Source organism: Solea senegalensis, linkage group LG13 (genome assembly GCF_019176455.1).
Source record: "Solea senegalensis isolate Sse05_10M linkage group LG13, IFAPA_SoseM_1, whole genome shotgun sequence".
NCBI classification, from domain to species: domain Eukaryota; kingdom Metazoa; phylum Chordata; class Actinopteri; order Pleuronectiformes; family Soleidae; genus Solea; species Solea senegalensis.
Genome location: NC_058033.1, coordinates 16928453 through 16944225, shown reverse-complemented (window position 1 = coordinate 16944225; position 15773 = coordinate 16928453). Strand labels below are relative to the sequence as shown.

The 15773-nt window shown below is 39.0% G+C and overlaps 1 protein-coding gene across 5 annotated transcripts in view; it reads right to left on the bottom strand.

The window, feature by feature from the left end:
- Positions 1 to 15773, bottom strand: part of npas2 (neuronal PAS domain protein 2) — a 48694-nt gene that overhangs the window by 7215 nt on the left and 25706 nt on the right. For 2 of the 5 annotated variants that reach the window (XM_044041780.1, XM_044041777.1), the window contains exons 2-16: positions 9555 to 9751; positions 9006 to 9062; positions 8439 to 8593; positions 8236 to 8327; positions 7265 to 7354; positions 5691 to 5811; positions 4106 to 4219; positions 3836 to 3954; positions 2434 to 2516; positions 2235 to 2341; positions 1394 to 1541; positions 1211 to 1295; positions 1004 to 1130; positions 210 to 307; positions 14 to 100 (exon numbers count right to left, since the gene is read on the bottom strand). In XM_044041780.1, the coding sequence (XP_043897715.1) occupies positions 14 to 100; positions 210 to 307; positions 1004 to 1130; positions 1211 to 1295; positions 1394 to 1541; positions 2235 to 2341; positions 2434 to 2516; positions 3836 to 3954; positions 4106 to 4219; positions 5691 to 5811; positions 7265 to 7354; positions 8236 to 8327; positions 8439 to 8593; positions 9006 to 9062; positions 9555 to 9610 (1539 nt within the window). In that variant the 5' untranslated portion in view covers positions 9611 to 9751. The remainder of the gene's footprint in view (positions 1 to 13; positions 101 to 209; positions 308 to 1003; positions 1131 to 1210; positions 1296 to 1393; positions 1542 to 2234; positions 2342 to 2433; positions 2517 to 3835; positions 3955 to 4105; positions 4220 to 5690; positions 5812 to 7264; positions 7355 to 8235; positions 8328 to 8438; positions 8594 to 9005; positions 9063 to 9554; positions 9752 to 15773) is intronic. The other 3 variants (XM_044041781.1, XM_044041778.1, XM_044041779.1) reach the window with 2 other exon arrangements.

Below are 15773 nucleotides of genomic sequence, written 5' to 3'. Positions count from 1 at the left end.
TCAACACACTGACCATTGTGGAGTGCTTGTTGCAGGTAAGAGAGACAGGGAGGCTCATTTGGGGAACAAGGTCAAAGGAATTTTGCCTTTGGGCTAAATTCTACAGGGGGAAACAACAAAGTTTTACAATTCAGCACAGCCTCGGACATTATGGTACCAATCTGGTGTGGCTCTTTTTCACTGAGCGTCATGTCTGTGGATCAACTGACCTTTGAACCACTGGACTGGAGTCTGGCAGATGTCTTCTCTGTTGTAATGGAGGCAGACTGCCATGATGGAGTGCAGGCCTCTGTGTAGGAGTTAGCTGCTGCAGAGGAGACACACCTCAATCAATCAGTATCTGACAGTATCTTCACTTAGATCTTAAAGGGATAGTTCAGGTATTTTGAGGTATGAGTATGTAAGTATGAGGTACTGACACATCTCAGCGCTGACTCTGCCAACCCACTGAAAACTTGGCTACTAGCGGGAATGTTCTTTTATCTGACCTAGTATAGCAGGTAATATACTGTATATAGCAATATTGTGACATTTTATGTAAAATTGTTGTTTATCTGAGAGTGAGCACTTTTTGTGAAGCTAAATCTTTCAAATATGACATGCAGCTGTAATAACCACATGTACAGTATGTGTTGAAAGATATGCAAGTTCAGAAATAAAGTGAAGAGGACTGACGATTGATGATCGTATGATTGTATCCCCATGTTAACATGTAAACAATAATATGGGAATTATTGCTCCTCGTCTTATGTGTTGATCAGAGTGGTGATTTGATGTGTGGGTGTGGACCTCAGAGGATTTCACACTGAAGTTTGGGAATGGCTGAAATAAAGTATGATTCATTAACTTCTGATTTGCTTAGTAACAGAAGTATCACGTCTGATCACGTGGTCTTGTCAAATTAAAACACCATGGTTTGAATTTATTTTACAGTAGCCACTCAATGTCATATACTGTAGGGACAGGATGTGTGCACACATGGACCCGCTGCTGAGTGACTCACATGCAGAGTCTGAAAGTGCTGTGTGGGAGGACTTCCGTGAGCTGTGGGACGATACTGAACGAGCACCACTGTTTCTGTCTGATGTAGGGTTTAGTGTGGAGCAGATGTCCAAGTACAGCTCCTGAGCCTGGAACACAGAGAGCAACACATGAAAGAGAAGTTCATAAAGGCTGACCTTGTACAGAAGAAGGGCTCATGACTCTTTACCTTCACAGAGGAGGGAGCATTCTCGGGTGGCGACAGCTCCTCAAGGCCAAACGCTCTCCTCCTTTCAGCTCGCACTTCGGCATAACTGAATGACAGCAGATAGAGGTGGTACATGTTACCGGTGTAGTTGGACACCAGGGCGATCAAAAGGTGACAAAAAGTGACCACAACAGTCAGTCTTACCTGACAACAGTGTGAGTGCAGACAATGAACTCAGGTTTGGAGTTCCACTGGTGGTACGTGATGTAGTAGTGAGTCTGCAACCAAATCCACTGCTGACCTTTGGTCAAGAAGCGATAGTAACAGGATTTACCTTTCCCAAACTGCATTACTGAGGAGAGGGAACAAAGTCTGTGTCATGTTCAGGTGTCACTGATCAAAGTTTTTTTCATGCACTCACACACTGGATTAATTTAAAAAGGGACAGATGTGTGTATGTATGTGATAGTTAGTGAATGACTGAGCTGTGCAGACCCCCTTCACCAAGATCCAGCATAAGACAGAAAGGCTCGCTCTCACTGAAAACATGACTCCCTGATTCAAACTTAACTCTTTAGCAAGTCCGATGACTATACCTGCGTTTCCATCGAGTGGAACGGTCCAATTTGGTAGTTTCCATTAGGAATAGTACCAGAATAACCAGCCCCCTACCTTCAATTTGGCATAATTCCCTTGAGTTACCAGAGTAAAATGGTATGGTACTGTCAGGGTGGAGCTGTGTCATTGCACCGGTATGACATCACGCTACGTATCTTGCTGACGCAGCCATTGGGCACAGCCCACACCCAGCCACCAGGTACTATTCTCAGTTGAAATGTAAGCCTAAAGCATACTGTACTGCACCAAACAACACCATACCATAATGGAAACACAGCATATGTGTCAGAATGTCACAGACTATTTACATCATACAACCACAGTTTAAAAAAATGCGAATTTTCCCTTTCAGTAAACTACAATTTATTTCTCTACCATGGAGTCCTGGTGTTAAAGGGTTGGTAAGAAAGAAGCGGATGTAACTTACACTGATTGTGACACTGAGCTATTAGCTCCAGGTCATCGACATGATAGTAATCATAGCCAGACGTTCCTAGAACCTCGAAGGGTAAATAGCCTATGATTGGTGAAGCTCTGAAACAACAAAAAAACATGGCCAACACGTTAAAAAAAAAAAAAACACGTTTTTTTTACATGGTCAATTGAAAGAAGGCAAACATTTTTACCTGTGATCCAAAAACAGGAACTTCCATTCAAGGCTGTGTCTGGAAGTGAATTCATCACACGGATCCTCCACGTTACACAAATCCTGGACAAAGGCAACAGTCACAGAGCTTGTGAGTCACTACTAACGTCACAACACAACAAATAATTAGCACTTATAACATTCTATTTAGACATTAATTATCAGCTACTTAACAAGGCATACAACGACAAGAAGAATACTCATACCATGTTGTCACATGACGACACACAACCTGGCATCAAGCTCATGGCGGATTTGGATTGTTTTGACATTTTAATTTTCAAAATGTATGTATACTGTACTGTGGAAACAAACTACCTTTGGGATCTGATGTATGCTTGTCATTTTATCATTGGGGAGGTACATGTTGTGCCACATATTACAAAGTGCAACAAGTAATCTCTAGAGAGGACTCAACTCTGTAGAGTCAGTATCAACTCAAATGTGTCACAACTCTCAAAATCCCCCCGGATCATAGACCACAGCTCATTGTGTGATTATTATCGGTTTCAGTGCTGCCCCTGTTCTGTTCCTCTGAGGGTAATGATGCCACATACATGCAACACAAACTGAGGAAAACACAGAGAGCGTTTATCAGGGTTTTTTGAAGTGCTGTTGTATGAGGTAATGACATGGTCTGCACTGACTCAGCTGTGCACCCCTCCTGTGCTGGCACAAACCCTCATTCACACTGAAAGCATGGCTGCCAGTGAAGACACAAGGAAACACATTTCAGCCGCTTTATAAAAGGCTCCCCTCATAAATGTTGTGCCTGCATAAGTCAATGATATCTTAAATATATAACACTTATAATAAGACAGCTTTTTCAAACAACTACTCATTCTCCCACACCAAACTCCTGGTCTACTGCTGCTTCATTTGGTAAGGTTGTGTCACTGAGGTACATGAAGGATTTAAAACACCTAAAACAACACATTTGAACATACTGATGGAGGTAGCAGTGGATCAACAAGTCCTGTGTGCTGCGCTCATTTTTCTCTATGGACTTTAGTGTGGGAGAGTGAGTTTACTTCTGTTTCTTCAGTCAGGAGAGGTTGCCTAAACAGCTAACATACAGTATTCTTAAAAATGTCACAGACAGTCTCTCCAGGCTTTGATGTGGGAGACTGAGAAGTTCACAAATTTCAGTTTCTAGTCGGTCAAAGCTGTGAGATACGGGGATGAGCTCATAGTCAGGTGAAGATAAATATTTTTCTGTGTCCCTGCTCGCAGCCATGTTTTCACTGATAACCAGTGTTCACGTCTCTGGTTTCCTGGCAAAGAGGGCACACACACTGCATTCAGGCGCCAGGATCTGATAAAACCAGCCTTCAAAATACCTGAACTGTCTCTTGAAGTTTGAAAATCCCGAGTGATCTTACCTTAAGAAACTGTGGAGTGACTAATCGTACAGTTGCAATGAGGCAGACCTGCTCCTCCAGTGCTGACTGCAGGCTTCTTGGTAAGGTCATTTCAAGCCCGTTACAAGAAGGTCTAGGCACTATGTGACACAAGACACAATATAACTATGACATCCATCATTATCTCCTCCACTGAAAAATAACTTTTTACACACTGTTTAGTAAATAAAGGTAAAGAGATATTGTGCACAACTTTGACAGAACAAGGACAAAATAATAATAATTCCATACCATGGTTGTGAAACTTGAAATCTCCAACAAACTTGACGTATTCATACACAGGCGGCTCTTTTGGGTCAATGTTACCTCTGGCGAGATGACAGCAAAATTCAATTTGTGCCTCACCTGAAAAGCAATCATTTTTACAGCATAGTTATTTGTCAATACACATATTTTCATAACACCATGAGTTATTAATGAGGTACTTTTTAATTGTGTTTGCTTTGTTTGACAGAGGTGTCGTGTAGTGTGCAAATAAGGAAAAGAGTTGAGTAGAATTGATATAAGACAACATCATAATGCTTAGGTCGTATTTTAACACAATCACTGCTACATAATGTGGCTGCAACTAATGATTATATTTATAGATTATTGTCGGACACTGTATCAAATTTAGTTGCTTGGTTGATAAAATTCAGAAAATGGTGCAAACTCAATTGTTTCTACAAAATGGTGTTTTTTATTTTATTTTAATACATTGATTATCAAGTGCAATTAGTTGATCAATAATAAATAAATTGCTCCAGCCAAACTGTAACTCTCTTTTGGGGAGGAAAGTATGTAAGTAAGTAGGGTCTTATGTTACGCTTTTTAAAAACATGAATTGTATGTGCTGCATAGTTGATAAAAACCAATGCATGAAACCAATACATGTATACAAAGGTCATGTTAGCCCTTTCAAAATAAGAGGAAAATCAGTGAAGGCTAACCCTGTAAAAATGTGTTTTCAAATGTTCAGATGCAGATTAATCTTCCATTACCTCTCTAAATACCAATAATTGGACATTATGACAATGACTATGGACCCAGTTTTGCCACATGTTTTGGATCGACTGGCCAAGGAAGTTCAAACACCATTTGAAGATATTTTTATGTTGAAATTCCACATTTGACATAACCTGACCGTGTGTAATTTGAACAGTTAGTCATCCAGACAATGTTCACACAGGAAAGCACAAAGACGGATGTCTCTTTTAACAATGGAGACATACTGAGACAGTTTTGTTAAGAACAGTTTGAGACGACTCTCTTTATTACAAAAGCTCAATAGTGACAGAGGATTAAGGTCAGTGTCTTGAGCCCTAGATACAACATTGCTGTGGATTACTGTGCTAACCTAACAGTGATTTAAAGTCTTAACTATGATACTAAGCTAGCTCCTATTATAAGCTGAAAGGCTAATCATAGATACACACTAATCAGCAATCCAATAAAGTACAGACCCAAATTCAGGAACTTGCTCTATATATAAAGAGCTTAATGTGGTATTTACAGTGTTAATGCCATTTTGAGATGATCTGAAACACTAAAAAAGAACTTGAGACTTATTTAAAGAGTCAAGTGAGTGTTGTTTCTGGATTTCAGATCAAAAACGTTACAAATTACACAAGATACTGAGCAACAAATGAGAATACTACCATACACTGTAAGTGACCTCCTGAGAGAACGGGAGACAATCTACAGAGCATTGACCTTTTAGCTCCTGTTGTGCTTCGACGTGATGACCCAGACACAGTCTGGTGTGATGGTAGTGGAAGTGGTGTTAGAAATAGACAGGCCAGACGTGTACAGAGAGGCCGCGCAGCAGGATACTCACTGTCAAAATAGTCTGTAGCAATGGGGTCAGTCATCAGCATGTGGGATGAGAGCAGCTTATACACCTCCCCATGTTCCCGCTCCGGGAGGAAATTCAAGATATTTTGGTCCACCATATCTGACTGGTACAGGAAAGATGAGTCAGTCTTTTGGGTAGAATGTGACATGCAACTGTGCTGCTACAGAAGTATAAATGTGTCTGACGTAATCAGGAAAATGTTTTTTTGGCTACCAGGACACAAGGAAAAACTGATGTTAGACTCTACCCTGTGCCAAAGTCCATTGAGAAAATGAGCGGTTTTGCATCACAGCACATAGAATTTGTGGATCCATTGCTGCTTTCATCAGTAAGTGTATAGTAAAATGTCGTGTCCTTGGTGTTTGAAATCCTTGATTCAGATTTACCTGAGTGACACAAACTTGCAGGCTGAGGTAGCCGTAGGCCAGAAGCTCCTGTGTCCCTGTGAGCTAAAAAAAACACTGATTTTCTCAATGGACTGAGCGGTTTACAAACTTCAGTTTTCCAGTCAGAACAAGAGTCTAATGATGAGATAAATTGGCATATTCTTATAATATTGTAGACGTATGCAAGCATAAAAGATACAGCCCATTCGGAAAGACATTTCATTCCAAACAAGAGGGCTGGTATATGCTGACAGTGATTCGGATCGGTCAATTCGAACATGACTTCCAGGTGTGGTGCTGTCACGTGTCATATCCAGATTGGAATGATTTTCAGAATAATGGACAGACACGACACAGATGAGGAGGAAGACGGATAGCAGACAGCGAGCAGACATGTGCAGTGTTTGTTTACTACGAAAGCCGAAGTGAAGCCTCTTTTACTTTCAGAAAATTAGACAAAACTGCACATGTCAGAGTAATCTGTTCCAATGGTGCAGGAGAGTGTTTCTAGTTGGGAAAAGGCTGCCTATATTCTATATAAGCTATCATAGACTTTAGCAGACATAGTCTTTATTAATTGAGCCTTTGGTTGTCTAAAAGTGGCTAAAATGTGTTTCCAAACACAGCAATAAATGTCCTGGTTAAGTGCTTAACAGTTTATCAGCAAAATAATATAAAAGAGGACGAAAAGTGACAACTAAGTTAAGTTTTTATTAATCCCCTTAGGGAAAGTATTCCTCTGCATTTTGACCCATCCTAGAATTTGGAGCAGTGGGCTGCCACACTGAGTGGCGCCCGGGGAGCATTGGGGGGGATGGGTAGCTTGCTCAGGGGTACCCCAGCCCTTTTTGGCCGGGTGGGGATTTGAACCAGGGACCTTCTGGTTACAAGTCAAGTTCCCTTTCCACTTGGCCACAGGCTGCCCAAAGACTGCATGAGAGAGAGTGTGTGTGTGTGTGTGTGTGTGTGTGTGTGTGTGTGTGTGTGTGTGTGTGTGTGTGTGTGTGTGTGTGTGTGTGTGTGTGTGTGTGTGTGTGTGTGTGTGTGTGTGTGTGTGTGTGTGTGTGTGTGTGTGTGTGTGTGTGTGTGTGTGAGAGAGAGAGAGAGACAGAGAGAGAACACTTCCTTACTTACTGGTAAATGACAGAGAGAGAACACTTCCTTACTTACTGGTAAATGGCCAGTAAGTGAAGACACGCTGTCAGATACGTATATGATGTTTCCATCGGTGGTTAGTGCAATCAAGAAACCATCCAGGGCCTGGAAGTGAAAAGACATCAGGACTTGTCAATCAGGCTACAAATACAGTTTGATTAACAGCACTGTGGAAATTAAGGATAATGAATGCTCCATTGCTACAAGTTTGATAACTGTCTCTAAAAAGACATTTATTAATTTCAGACTATTTTTTTTTTGTGCATCACCAAAAGTGGTTTCAGTTGTCTCCATGGTAACCACACACTAGCCTCCAGTCAACTCTTTTAGTTATCTTACATTGTATCATCCTGATTAGTTGTATCTTCCTGTCAATTTGTCTATTTGTATCATCTTACTTTTTCTAGATAATGATAACTGATGGATTTTAGGAAGTTGTTGATATAACTGAGGAGGACAGTTGAGGATTTAAGTCCAGATGATTGTCACATATCATATATATTATGGGCAGCTGTGGATCAGTAGCTAGAGTGGGTCAATATCCAACCTGAAGGGCTGGGTGTTTGATCCCTTCTCCACTAATCCACATGAAGATGTATCCCTGGGCGAGACATTTAAACCTCAAACCTCCTGATTGCTTTGCTGTAAGAGTGTGAATGGTGTTATAGAGGCAATGCTGCATATAGATTTGAAAACTGAAGGGTCAAGCACTTTGAGCTGTCATCAAGTCTACAAAAGAGCTATATAAATACAGACTATTTACCATACAGCTGCAGTAGATAATAGCAGTGCAAAATCAGTTTGACATGTCATTGGTGAGGGGGTATTTTGTTTTTGTTTGATCATTCTGCTTCAAAGTGCCTCCTTGACTCGTCCTTCTTACATTTTCCACCAAGCTTCTAAATAAAGAACTTTTACTTCTTCTCATATTTCCTCTGGCCCTGTAAGCCTTTATTTCTTATTATCAATAAGCGTCACAATTTTACCTCCAACATCAGCTGGGTGAACTCCTCATTACTAAGGAACGAAGGCTTCCAGTCCTGTCTCACATCACAGGTTTCATTCTGTGCAGTGATGTCTGAAGGAGACGGAGGGTGAAATAAAAAAACAATAAACATGAATTAAGTCCCGAAACTTGACATTTTTCCAGAGGAGAGGTGTTTTTACAGAAATATTTCCATTTCCATACCCTTCTGTTTCTGCAAGAAGTCGATAGTTCTCTGTAATATGGTGGACTTGTCCATCTTGCGTGGATGTCCTTGGCCCTGCAGCATAGTGCACAGCTCCTTGATGAGCACATTGAATTGGTCTCTTCTTTTCTTTTCCGATTTGTTCCGGGATGCCCTTAACATATGGACACAGGAAAACAATTAGGAATCAGTGTAGCGACAGGCGAGAGCTCAGCTAAGCAAAAAAAAAAAGAAGAAAAGAAAGTGAGCTGCTCTATTGAGAAATCATTTTATTAAAATATTAGGAATATTAGAATTATAATAACTTTAATCTCAAATGGTTCTCAAATAGTCTTTAATTTCTATAGAATTTATTCTTAATGATGAAACTGAACATATGTATATTTAAAATGATATATATCCCCCAAACAATCCATCCATGACTGAAATAGCAGAGACAGAAATTTAAGTTGTAAGTAGTGAATGAGTATAAACCTAAATGTTCTGTATTTAAAATTGTACAAATACATACTACCTGCAATGTCAGAGATATATGTGAAAAAAAAGGTGAAAAAATGTGTGAGTACCTTTTTGCCCTGTCTTTTTCATCCTCATCAATCAAGTCGTCCATGCAGCTGCTGGTGCTGAAAACAGAATGGTACAAGTTCAACATGATGTTACAGTCACCCATCACTATCAAAAACACAGATTTATTATCTGGACAGCACAGTAGACTTTAATGTTAATTTGCAATAACTGGTCCATTAATGGCAGCTGCTGCACTCACATACATGCCGCTTTAATGTTTGATGGTGGGTGTGTCAGTCATATCTGACTTCATGGCAAGTCGGTCGTGCTGCTAAACCGATATCACTGTGGTGTCTGATATAGTTGGGTTCTTGTTGTACCTTGACCAAGAGCTTCAGTTGGATAGTGTACTGTTAAAACTTAAAGTCTACTAAACCGTGAAACCACTAGTTTCAGGTATAAACCAGTGTATATGGGTATCTAGTTGTATTGCACTTTAACTAGTGCAACACTGGATAACAATGTGCACCATATACAGTAGAATACACAAAGTAGTACCCATGATGAAGACGGTCCACATGAGATAGCAAAATTGATGTGATACTCACTCCCATTCCCCGTGGGCGGACGAGCAGGGGACACCAAAGTCAGAGAGGTTGTCCATATTCACACCCTTTCCCAACCAGGCACTTTCTGAAGTCTTCTGAGTCCCATCCGAGCTCCTTGTCCAAACACTGTTCTGGAAAATTCTACAGCAGACCAGCTGCCCACCACTGCCACCAAGATAGCAGAGAAACACCAAATCCTGTCAACACAGATAAACCAATTTCAGCAAACTTGTGTTTGCTCACATCATTTAGTTCACATCAAGTAGATCTGCTTTAGGAAAATACACAAGACATTTCATGTCTAAAAAAAACCCTGTCTTTTTTTTTTTTTACTGAATTACTGTGTGAGGTGGGCCACACAGTGGTGTAGTGGTTAGCACTCTCGCCTTGCAGCGAGAAGACCCGGGTTCGAGCCCCGGTTGGAACAAGGACCTTTCTGCATGGAGTTTGCATGTTCTCCCGTGTGTGCGTGGGTTCTCTCCGGGTTCTCCGGCTTCCTCCCACAGTCCAAAAACATGCAATGTGGGGATTAGGTGAATTGGACACTTTAAATTGACCGTGAGAGTGATTGGTTGTTTGTCTCTAGTTGTGTGTGGCCCTGCGATGGACTGGCGAACTGTCCAGGGTGTACCCCGCCTATCGCCTATCATTTTCAAGTCAAAGGAGACCCATTATCAAAAGAGAAACACTGCAAAATGGAAATGAGAGAAAAGAATTATGAATAATGTGAATAATAATTACTAGAATGTTATTGGTCTGTCCTCTCACTAACAAAAGGAAACTACATTGAGCTGATCATTGTTGTCATTTTGCAATCAATTCTAATACTGAAACTGAGGTATTTCATGGTAAAAAATAATATAATGCAATAATAATAATATATTATTTGTATCATGGGATCTGGCTCCATATTGGTTTTAATGCTTAACTTCATGTAACTATATGCAGACTAGAAAAGTTATGTTTCAAATGACACATTATTTCAGCATGAATTTGACTTCCATCAGCGTCACATACATAAGACATATTACACAATTAATATACCACAATGTTGTTACACCTGTGACATATTGTATATATACTACATCTATTTTGTTTTTACATTTTACTGTCCTGTCAAATGATATAATTTGATTAAAAATAATATTGTATTATAATGGTCAGTGGTAGAGGGGGATATCTTCCAACTCTAGGCTCAAGGGTTGTATACCTTGCTCCTCTAATTTACATGCTAATATGGCCCTGCACGAAAGCTGCAACAATTAGTCGACATAATCCACCAGACCCAGGATTTTAGCAATATAAAATAAATAGTGTCACTTAAATATTATTATTTAAAACTGCTGTGCACTACAGGAAAAAGAACGATAAAGACTTTTCTCAGTATCTGCGACTCACTCAATCTGGCCCACTGACCCACAAATTGAGAAACACTGCTATAGCAGTCATGCCCCGGTCTTTATCTAAACCAGTCATGCCCGGGACCCATATCTTTAGGGTTGTATACATTGTGGAGCACCCCAAGTGCAAAAAACAGGAGGGAATCTTTTACATCCTATATTTTGATTCCAACATAGAACATACTGAACACAATTCAGAACACATACTTTTCTGTAGATATTTCCCTGTGTAAGACCCATTCATTCACATGGAAAACCTTAAAGGTGTGTACATGCATTGGCGGAGTTGCATGTTGCAGCTGAATATCTCTCACCTCCTCTTCCCCCTATAGATGTGTTGGAGAAACTATGTAGCCTTCAGTTAGCATCAAAACTTTAGTTTGTCCATTGTGGGCTTTTGTAAAAAAAACCATGGTGGTCCAAAATGGCCGTCTCCATTAGGTGACTCAACTTCTGCCATAATTATTTCCAGTTTCTGCCAAATGAAAATAACTGCACATCAAAAAAATCTGAGCGATCTTACATATATAAATTATTACATCATTAAAATCAAAAGGGTTTTTATGACCCTGTGGATCTTTGGGGTCAGACATTAAAACTGAATTTGAATTTGCAAACAAACATAACCATATTTCTTTTAGTTGTTAGGTGACCTGTTTCATGCATTTAATATTTAGTTTATGGATCTTTTATAGTGAAAATACTGTTTATAATTACACTGCAATAAACAGAAGATTAGTGTTGTTCAATCTTATTTTTATTATTTGTTATCATGAAACAGTTATATTTTATGACATGGAGGAGATTAACAAATTAATCAATATTTGTAACTGAATTTGAACTTTTAAATAATCGAAATATAATTCCTGATGGACTGTATCAGTCAGCTCAGCCACACTGTGCAAGATGAAACCTCACATATCAGCCTGCATTCTTTTAATGTATTGAGGTTAAACCACACCTTGCAAGGTTAACAGCTAGAAAACACCCGAGTCTGGTTACACATGTGTCCTCAGGTATTTAAAGCCTTTAGCCAGCAACCTGAACTCCTGGCAGAAGTCAGTACACAGGTTCAAGTTCAAGACCAAACTGTCTTTGTAAATAGTCTGTAAAAAAGAAAAAAGAGAAGACTATGACTTCTTTACCGCAAATAAACTTCTGTTGAAGAGACTTAGTGAAGGCAATGCATTCTTTCTATTAATAAAATCATTTTAAGTTTAAATGAGAAAAGACTGTCACCCATACCCTTGATTTACAAGACAATGCTTGGGTTCACCAGTTTAATGTTTATATCTAGTGTTGCATTTCGAAAAATCTCATAAAGATTAAAACTTCCTGTATTGCTACGTGTTGTTTTTGGCAGCCATTTTAGATTTAGTCTTTGCCTTTTGGTGTATAGTCTTTTAACAAATTCATTTAGGTCAATAAGTATTGGAGAGTGCTGTTGGCCAGAAACCTTTTATGTCCATATTTCAACTTTTCAACTTTTTTTCCAACATATTTCAACGTTTTTATTTTTTTTTCGAAAAAAAAAGTGGCGTCAACGAAATAATTTCATCCCCGTCATCATTGATGAAAACAACACTGATTGCTACCAGTCCGCAATTATTAAACCTCCCTGATAATCTGATGTTAAAGGGATAGTTACACGGAGTGGGAGTGAAGTATTGTTTTTGGTGGCTCTGTGCGTCCGCGCGCTTCCGCACAATAGGAGCAACAGAAGCCCACAGAGGCTTGTTAGAATTTGTGATAGACACCGACGTTGCCCAAGAAGTTTGAGCCTGAACATGCAACCTTCTGATCTGGAGTCAGACGCTCTACCGTTGCGCCACAGAGTCTGTTACACATACAGGCCGATAGAGGCTTGTTGCATGAATGGGGCAAAGTCTGCCATCTCTGATTGCCTTGTTCAGGTTTGTTTTAAGGTGTGGTTGTAGAGGTACTACTACTACTCTTAAACTGTGTTTCCATCACGGTACAGTTCGATTTGGTATAGTACATGAGCACAGAGCACTGTTGTGTGATATGATGACAGTTAATCCAAACCTAAGTATATCAATTAGTCAATGATGGATTATAGCACTGGTGGATGGATTATTACAGGTGATAGTGTCAGTAACTTTACACTGACAACAGCTTGTAGAGGCAATTGGCACAAATGTTGATGACAGATCCTTTTCCTGCAGCTGTCGAAGACAAACTAGCTTTTACATCAGTGCCTGAGGTGAGGCTGGCACGTCTGTCAGCGTCAACACATTATGATGGCATAATGATAACACGGCACACAGTCACACATAAACAAACAGTTCTCTATCACGCTTTACATAGCACATAAACTGTGACTTTCTACGTCAGTGCTTAGAACTGCTTTAAGCAGTGTTTACTGTTTATCTTTGATCTCCTATAAACCCACAGACCAAAGAAAACATTGGCTGATGATCTTTATCATATTTGGCATGAAGTGTGTCATTATACTGCCCATAATGTACAGTACAAACTACAGCCGTAACACCCTGCAGACACAGTTTATTCATAATTCAACTGGATTTTTATTTGCCTTTCTTTCTGTATTTCTTAAAGTGAGAAGCTGTTAGACATTGTACAATTAAATGTAAATCACAATAGCAATGTATGGGTATATTAAGCCACAATGGGCGATACCCCACACCAAGTATATTGAGTTTTGCTTCAATAGTCTGATGAATAAAAGTTAGCTTCTCATGTCAGGTGCCATATTTAGATTTAAAATATTTTGTGTAGATAATGTAGCTATATATTTCTCGTCAAAAATCACCACAGTGCCACTGATGCTTTCATCCCCTAAATCAATTACTAGGGATGAGCATAAATACATGACTTTTGATTTGATTACAAAAGTTTATCATTAAATGCGACTATTTTTATTAAAGATACCAAAATGAAAAATGTATTATGAGGGATTCAAAAACAAAAGTCCAATGGCTACCTAATTTGAGATGCATCTATTAGTGCATGTGTTTACAGAAGTGATAGATTTTAAGAGGTTTCTTAAATGCATCTTGAAGCTGCTCTTCAAAGATCAACACGCAGTACACCCTGCAGAAGTGAGGAGATTTATCAAGGTCTTTGAATGCATCTCATTGACTGCTCATCTTAGTCCAATATTCTGCGAACCCTGCATTACTTTTACTAGCTCTCATGTGCTGGATTTTGGATTAGCGCTTTTGCTTGAAATGCCTATTTCTATCCATTACTCAGCAATAATTTTAACTTTTGAAATTCAAGCACATGGGATGATGTGACATTAGCCACTTGGATAGAGGCACCTTGAATCATGTTTTCAGTTGATTATTACAGCTGACATGTTTAGTTCCAAATTGGGCTGAATAATTAATCATTTTCAAATCAAAATGACAGTTTGAAAAAATGCAATTAGTGAATCACAAAGCCTGCAATTAAGTCATTTTATGACATTGTTAGGGCTGCAACAATCGAAGAATTGATTAACTGACTAATACATGAATTATTATTTTGATGATCAATTCATTGGTTTTCAAGGTAAACTAATGAATAAATAGAAATAATACATGTGCTGCCTCTTGCTCAGGTTGTCATTGTTGATGAGAATTGGTTCTCAACTGACTTTCCTGGTTAAATAAAGGTAAAATACATAAATACGATGCTGATTAAGTACATCAACTCCACATGACTGTGTTTCTCAGTATAGCAGGGTTTTCTTGTGTCATTATTGCAATATTGCTGCAGTGTGAGTGACGCAGTTTACACTGAAAATGCCAAAATGCACCCACAAAAAGAAGAATTGGATTCTACTGCTAAATACAATCATGGATGCTCAGCAGGATTGTTACACACACACATTTATATTAAAATCCTCAATAGTCTGGTGAATAAACTGTAAAATACACGTACATGCGTATTGATTCACACACTGACTGTTTCTATAAAAAGAAAAGGTTATCCTTGACAACAACTCTTCAGCAAAGCAGAAATGTTCATCTCGGTGACTCATATCACTGATTTATAATGACTGAAAAACCCAGCAAATATCACTCATATCTCAGATACTAGCAACAGAGACTGTAGCTGTAGTAGCAGGCCTTGTCTAAACCACAGTATCCAAACCATATAAATGCACAAAACCACATTAGACCGCATGCAAACCCCATGACAGAATCTGTACGGTCTTCAATAAAAATATATAAATCAATAAATCAATAAATTCCCCCAAACTGAACTCCTTCATTGACAAATAATAAGCAGATATCAATAGCCATTCAATATGACGTGTATATTTGTCCTTTTTTAGTGATATTTCCCTGAAGTGCTACAATAAGTCCAGCAAATAAACACAAAATAAACCAGGTGAGAAACAGCTTTGTGCTGTCTTTCTGTAAGCCAACAACATTCTTTAAAAATTACTGTGGCATTCCAGTGAGAGAGCTGGCTGTGTTTTGTTTACGTGCTGATGGATGTTGGCTTCTGTCTAACCTAATTTCAGAGGCTGGGTTACTACTCTCTGCCACATTCATCTGGTTGTGAGCAGACAGGTTAGGTGTCAGGTAGTATTAACAAAGCAATGACAAGTTTGGTTTCATCCAAAGACAAAATGTCTTTTCATTAACTGTGCTTAGTTGCATTTTATAATTGGTCAAATCATTATCTTTACTTACTTAGGATGTGCATTTTTATTTGATTATTCACTTCATTATAAAAAGTCAAAACAGTTACTGTTACTATTTGCAACAAAAGAAAATATGGAAAACAAATGTTTTATCTGGGATTTGCATTCATCAGAACAAATGATTCTACTCCAGTCATT